General features: G+C 40.1%; 1 protein-coding gene across 1 annotated transcript in view; it reads right to left on the reverse strand.

The window, feature by feature from the left end:
- Nucleotides 1-7,313, reverse strand: part of LOC123979367 (neuroblast differentiation-associated protein AHNAK) — a 20,708-nt gene that overhangs the window by 6,938 nt on the left and 6,457 nt on the right. The window contains 2 exon segments of the mRNA XM_046063272.1: nucleotides 1-6,206; nucleotides 6,296-6,456. Of these exon segments, the coding sequence (XP_045919228.1) occupies nucleotides 1-6,206; nucleotides 6,296-6,456 (6,367 nt within the window).

The raw sequence follows: 7,313 nt of genomic DNA on the forward strand, positions 1-7,313 counted from the left end.
GCTTCCGGTAGTGTCAGATCTACATCTTTCTTTGATAAACTCAAATCAATTTCAGGACCTGTTACCTTTGGCATTGTCATTCCAAACTTTGGCATTTTGAACTTGCTTCCTTTTCCTTCATGTTCAGTTCCTGTAGTTTTCATATGTATTGATGGGCCTTCAGTGTCAATGCTGGGTGCTGTAATGTCAACTGCAAGAATCTCTTCAGGAATTTTAATATCAGCTCCATCGATTTTGACGTCACTGTTTGTATCAGGCACTTCTATGGTGGCACTTGGAGTACCAATTCCAAATTTTGGTAATTTGAATGTCGGCATCTTAAATTTTGATGGTGATCCTTCTGTGTCCTTTCCTTCAATCTTGATATCAGGAGCTTTAATTTCCACTTGAGCAGAAGGTTCTTTCAGGTCAGTGTCAGGGAGTTTGACTTTAGCTTTGGCTTCTGGTAATGTCACATCTGCATCTTTCTTTGATAAACTTAAATCAAATTCAGGCCTTGTGATTCCAAACTTTGGCATTTTAAGCTTTCTTCCCTGTGCATCAATTTCTGTTTCACACTCTGGTGGTTTCATATCCACCGCAATTTTAGGAGTTTGTGGGAGTTCAGCCTCCGCTTTAACATCAGGAAGTGTCACATCTCCATCTTTTTTTGAGAAGTTTAAATCAAATTCAGGCCCTTTTACTTTTGGCATTGTGATTCCAAACTTTGGCGTTTTAAATTTGCTTCCTTGACCATCAATTTCTGCTTCACACTCTGGTGCTTTCATATCCACTGCCTCTCCTTTCACGTCAATATTTCCCTCTGAAACCGCAACATTCACATCCTTAAGACTGACATCAACTCCTGGGGCCTGAACACTTGGTTTTGAAAAAGAAAATTTGGGCATTGAAAACCTTGGCTTTTTAAGTTTTGTGTCTACCTCAACCCCTGGCTGTCGCTCTATACCAACACCCCCTGAAGGCTCTTTGACTTTAACCTCTGGGAGATGGACTTCTGCTGTAACTTCTGGTACATCAACATCTGTGTGTGGCATAGATATGTGCATGTCAGCTCCATCAAGTTTGATTTCCTTGTCTGTAACAGGTACTTCAGCACTGACAATTGGAGTTGCAAGTCCAAATTTGGGAAATTTGAATGTTGGCAATTTATATTTTGATGGTGATTCTTTCACATTACTTAATTGAGCTTCAATTTCAGGAGCTTTTATTTCCACTTTAGCAGAAGGTTCTTTTAGTTCAACATCAGGGATATTGACCTTTGCTTTGACTTCTGGTAGTCTTATGTCTACATCTGTCTTTGATAAGCTCAAATCAATTTCAGGTCCTTTTAGTTTTGGCATTGATATTCCAAACTTTGGAATTTTGAACTTGCTTTCTTGCCCGTCAAGTTCACCTTCAAACTGCTGGGATTTCATTTCCAGCTCATGTTTTTTAACCTCCATCTTTGCTTCTGGAATTGAAATATCTACTTTTCCAAGATTAAAGTCACTGTCAGGGGCTTCTGGGAGTTTAACCTCAGCCTTAGATTCTGGCAATGTGACATCTACATCTTTCTTTGATAAGCTTAAATCAATTTCAGGCCCTTGTACTTTTGGCATTTTGATTCCAAACTTTGGCATTGTGAACTTGCCTCCTTGTCCTTCAAGTTCAACATCACTCTGCAAAGGTTTCGTTGCCAGCTCAGGTTTTTTAACTTTGGCCTTTTCCTCTGGAATCATAACTTTTGCTTTTCCAAGACTGACATCAATTTTAGGGGCATCTGGGAGTCTGACCTCAACTTTTGTCTGTGGCAGTGTGACATCATCATTTTTCTTTGATAAGCTCAAGTCAATTTCTGGCCCTTTTACTTTGGGCATTTTGATTCCAAACTTTGGCACTTTGAACTTTTCTCCTTGTCCATCAAGTTCACCTTTAGTCTGAAAGGACTGCATTTCCAGTTCAGGTTTTTTAACCTCCATCTCAGCCTCTGGAATTGAAACATCTGCTTTTCCAAAATCGACTTTTGGAAGTTTTACATCAGCTTTAGCCTCTGGTAATGTGACATCCATGTCTTTCTTTGATAGGCCTAAATCAATTTTAGGTCCTTTCACCTTTGACATAGAGAAACCAAGATGTGGCATTTTAAACTTGCTTCCTCTTCCGTCCTGTTCAGTTTCTGTAGTTTTCATATCTATCAAGGGGCCCTCAATGTCAATGCTAGGTGCTGCAATGTTAACCACAGAACCGTCAGTTCCATCAATTTTGACATCTTTGTCCAAATCAGGAACTTCTACAGAAACATTTGGAGTACCAACTCCAAATTTTGGTACTTTGAATGTCGGCATCTTGAATTTCGATGGTGATGCTTCTCTACCTTTTGCTGCAACTTTTGTTTCACCAGCTTTAATTTCCACCACAGAGGGTTCTTTTAATTCAACTTCAGGGACTTTTCCTTCAGCTTTGGCTTCTGGGAGTGTGCCATCTCCATCTTTCTTTGATAAGCCAAAATTAATGTCAGGTCCTTTTACTTTTGGCATTGACATTCCTAACTTTGGCATTTTAAATTTGCTTCCTTGCTCAAGTTCAACTTCAGTGTGTAGAGGTTTTATGTGTATTTCAGGCTTTTTAACTTCCACTTTGTCCTCTGGAAGAGAAACATCTGCTTTTGCAAGACTGACATTAACTTCAGGAGCTTCTGGGAGTTTGACCTCAGTATTGGATTCTGGTAGTGTGACATCTGCATCTTTCTTTGACACACTTATATCAATTTGAGGCCCTTTGACTTTAGGCATGGAGAACCCAAGATGTGGCATTTTAAACTTGCTTCCTTTCCCCTCATGTTCAGTTTCTGTAGTTTTCATATCTATTAAAGGTTCTTCAGTGTCAACGCTGGGTGCTCTAATATCAACTGCAAGAACCTCTTCAGGAAATTTGATATCAACTCCATCGATTTTGACGTCTTTGTCTGTATCGGGCACTTCTATGCTGGAACTTGGAGTACCAACTCCAAATTTTGGTAATTTGAATGTCGGCATCTTAAATTTTGATGGTGATCCTTCTGTGTCCTCTATCGCAACCTTGATCTCAGGAGCTTTAATTTCCACATGAGCAGAAGGTTCTTTCAGTTTAACGTCAGGGAGTTTGACTTCAGTTTTGGCTTCTGTTAGTGTCACATCTTTGTCTTTCTTAGATAAGCTGAAATCAATTTCAGGACCTGTTACCTTTGGCATTGTCATTCCAAACTTTGGCATTTTAAATTTGCTTCCTTGCTCAAGTTCAACTTCAGTGTGTAGAGGTTTTATGTCTATTTCAGGCTTTTTAACTTCCACTTTGTCCTCTGGAAGAGAAACATCTGCTTTTGCAAGACTGACATTAACTTCAGGAGCTTCTGGGAGTTTGACCTCAGTATTGGATTCTGGCAGTGTGACATCTGCATCTTTCTTTGACACACTTATATCAATTTGAGGCCCTTTGACTTTAGGCATGGAGAACCCAAGATGTGGCATTTTAAACTTGCTTCCTTTCCCCTCATGTTCAGTTCCTGTAGTTTTCATATCCATCAACGGTTCTTCAGTGTCAGCGCTGGGTGCTCTAATATCAACTGCAAGAACCTCTTGAGGAAATTTTACTTCAGCTTTGGCTTCTGGTAGTGTCACATCTTTGTCTTTCTTAGATAAGCTGAAGTCAATTTCAGGACCTGTTACCTTTGGCATTGTCATTCCAAACTTTGGCATTTTAAATTTGCTTCCTTGCACATCTATTTGTGCTCCACTTTCTGGTTTTTTCATATCAAAAGAAATGTTTGCATCTTCTGGGATTTGGATATAAGCTTTAGCCTCTGCTACATCTCCATCTTTCTTTGAAAAGCTCAAATCAACTTCAGGCCCTTTTACTTTTGGCATTGCGATTCCCAACTTTGGCATTTTTAACTTGCTTTCTTGTCCATCAAGTTCATGCTCAGTCTGCAGAGGTTTGACTTCCAATTCATGTCTTTCATCTGCCAACTTTTGCTCTGGAACAGAAACATTTCCAATTTCAACCTCAGGAACTTCTGGGAGTCTGACCTCAGCTTTAGCTTCTGGTTGTGTGACATGTCCTTTCACCTTTGGCATGGAAATGCCCAGATTTGGCATTTTAAACTTGCTACCTTTTCCCTCTCTTTCAAGTGTTTTTATCTCTGCCACATCAATGTTTATATCCATATCTGCCTCAAGCACATTTACTCTGTTGCCTGAAGTAAGAGCTTCAAGTTTGGGCAGTTTGAATGTTTGCTTCTTGGCTTCAACATGTTTTACTTCACCTCTGATCTCTGGAAAGGAGATGTCAGCCTTTGGCTTTGCAGCATCAAGATTAACACCAAAACTTGTAAGCCTAATGCCACCATCGTTTTTGGCTGGTGAACCACCTACTGAATCAATATATTCAATGCTGTCAATTTCAGGTATTTTGACATCAGATATGACTCCTTCAGTCTGTCCCTTGCCTTTCAATGTTTCAGTTACTGATGTTTTTACTTCTTTTCGCTGAAGAATAGCAGCTTCTTGTGCACTTTCTTTTCCTGGTATTATAATATGTTCTCGTTTATAAACCTCAGTTTTTATCTCGTCGCTTTGTTTTGCCTTGGTTTTGTACTTCTTTTCAATTGTTTTTAAATCTACCTTGGTCTCAATTAAAAGTTCCTCTGAGGTTAAATCAGCAGGTGTGATCTTTGGTAGTTTGACTGTAGTCTTGGAGATTTCTGGAGAGGCGGTAATGTCAAACTTGGGGAAGTGTGCCTCATGTTTTGTTTTGGTATCTAACACTTTAGTAGGTGTTTTCACAGATATTCTTTGTGCATTTGCATCTATCACAGTAATTTCTTCAGGAATCGGTACGCCAGATGTGTCAACCTTAGGCAGCTTAAATCCAGGCAATTTTGAAACTGCCTCTTTCACGCTGTCAACATCAATTGACATTTGTACAGTTTCAGCTTGAATTTGTTCATAATGTCCAGTAGAAACAGCTTTAGGATCTTTAATTATCTTGGCTGTGGTCCTCATAGACATATCCTCCATACCTGGAATCTCAATGTCTTCACGTTTTGGAAGTTTTGTTCTGGAAAGACTGCGTTTTGACAGTCGCTCATAAGGATCTTCTTTCACTTCTGAACCCTGAGTTGTAAGCTGCTCAATTTTAGCTTGGCGTTCTTCAACATTTAAATTAATTTTTTGAATAGTTTCCTCAGTGGCAATGTCACTAAAACCTATTTTAGGCAGTTTGAATGCTGGACCCGTCTTTGTTTCTTGTTTTTGTTTAATGTCCTTGCCTTTCTTTGTTTTTTCTTCACCTTTCTGTGGAGATTTTTCTATTAATGCAACATCAGATATATCAAGTTCCACCTTTGGTATGCTCATTTCCATCACTGATTTGCCTGAGATTACCCTTGAACTTTCACTGCTGATTATTTGCGTATTGGCATCGAGTGCTAGTTGACCTCCCTGTACATCTGATTTTTCATTTTCAGGTTGATCTGCAATTTCCATACTTGCCCCCAGCGTTTTCAGCCTTTTTGGTGAGGATTTTGCTTTTGCATCTTTCTTGTGCAATTTATCCTTCCCCAAAATTTTCATTTTGAATTCAGATCGTTCTTTCTTCTTTTTCTTCCCGTCAGGGGACTTGAGACCAGAGGGGCTTTTTCCATCTGCCAGAGCCACAGTTAGATCTTCTGTTTTCAAAGTGCTACCTATAGTGATGAGTTCCGCCTTGTGTTGAACAGTTTCAGTCAGTTTTTGATCATTTTGCTCAAGCATTAAATCGTCCACTATTTTTGGATCCTCTGTCACATAGACTTCAGGTGTTTCTCCCGAAGGACTTTGAAGGCACTCCGGTGATAGCATGTCTGATGCTTCGTGTGTCTGGAGAATATTGCCACTGATCTGCCCACTTACATCTGTGTCCTGGTCTTCAGATGAACTTATGCGGCCTCTCCTTTTAAAAACAGATTGTTTTATTTTTTGCTTCTTGCCTTTGAGAGCATCCTGTGATTTTATAGGTGACTCTGTGTCACTTGTGGTGGGGCTAAGCTCAAGTTTTCTCTGCTCATCAGCCTCTGAGGAACTGTGAGACCTTGCGAAGCGGGACTTCCGTCCTTTTCCAAAGGAGGGAAACTTAGGCCATGAAATGCGGGCATCACCACGCCTTTTAGTTTTTCCTTGCTCCCTCATCTCTGGAGCGTAGAGATCATCCTCCTGTTGAGCAAGAGAAATATGAAACATCAGTTTTAGCCACTAGAGTACTTAACACAAAGGGTCTGAGATGACAACTTGAAGATAGTTACAGGGATGACATCAGATTCGATGGCTGGTTCAGTCTCTATAATGTCCGGTTTGCGTTTCAAGCAGAGCTTCACTTTGTAAGCCTGAGCATGCTCCAGAATTTGAATGGCATCCTCATATGACACATTGTCAAAATACACCGTGGCGCTCAGAATCTGATCACCTGTGTAAACAAGAGCAAAGTATTACAGAAGCACGTAGATAAGAAGGCTTTTGGTCTATGAAATTGTTTAATAAATGATAAGACTCTGTAACTTAATCTTATAAAGTTTCTTCAGTTAAAGTACTGTAAAGTGTGATTTATACTTCTGCGTCGAATCAAAGGCGTAGCCTCTGCGTAGCCCCGTACCCCACGCTGTAGCTTACGCTGTGCACCTCCTCAAAAATGTAACTACATGTCGAGGCAACGCGGACTGTAAGAACTGTGATTAGTCGACTGGGCAGCCTCGCAATGCCTCCAAACCGACAGGAAGTCCCCGTGCTTTGAAGTAAATTTTACTAGCAGCCAAACCAGCGACTGTAACAAGGTGGATCAATATATTTGACCATCACAACCCGAGCAAACTAGCGTTTGGCGGTGTAATTGCAGAATGACAGAGACAAGTATACAGTGGGTACGGAAAGTATTCAGACCCCTTTAAATTTTTCACTCTTTGTTTCATTGCAGCCATTTTCCAAAAATCAAAAAAGTTCATTTTATTTCTCAGTAATGTACACTCAGCACCCCATCTTGACAGAAAAAAACAGAAATGTAGAAATTTTTGCAAATGTATTAAAAAAGAAAAACTGAAATATCACATGGTCATAAGTATTCAGACCCTTTGCTCAGTATTTAGTAGAAGCACCCTTTTGATCTAATACAGCCATGAGTCGTTTTGGGAAAGATGCAACAAGTTTTTCACATCTGGATTTGGGTATCCTCTGCCATTCCTCCTTGCAGATCCTCTCCAGTTCTGTCAGGTTGGATGGTAAACGTTGGTGGACAGCCATTTTCAGGTCTCTCCAGAGATGCTCAATTGG

The sequence above is a fragment of the Micropterus dolomieu genome, linkage group LG11 (assembly GCF_021292245.1).
Source record: "Micropterus dolomieu isolate WLL.071019.BEF.003 ecotype Adirondacks linkage group LG11, ASM2129224v1, whole genome shotgun sequence".
In the NCBI taxonomy this organism is placed as follows: domain Eukaryota; kingdom Metazoa; phylum Chordata; class Actinopteri; order Centrarchiformes; family Centrarchidae; genus Micropterus; species Micropterus dolomieu.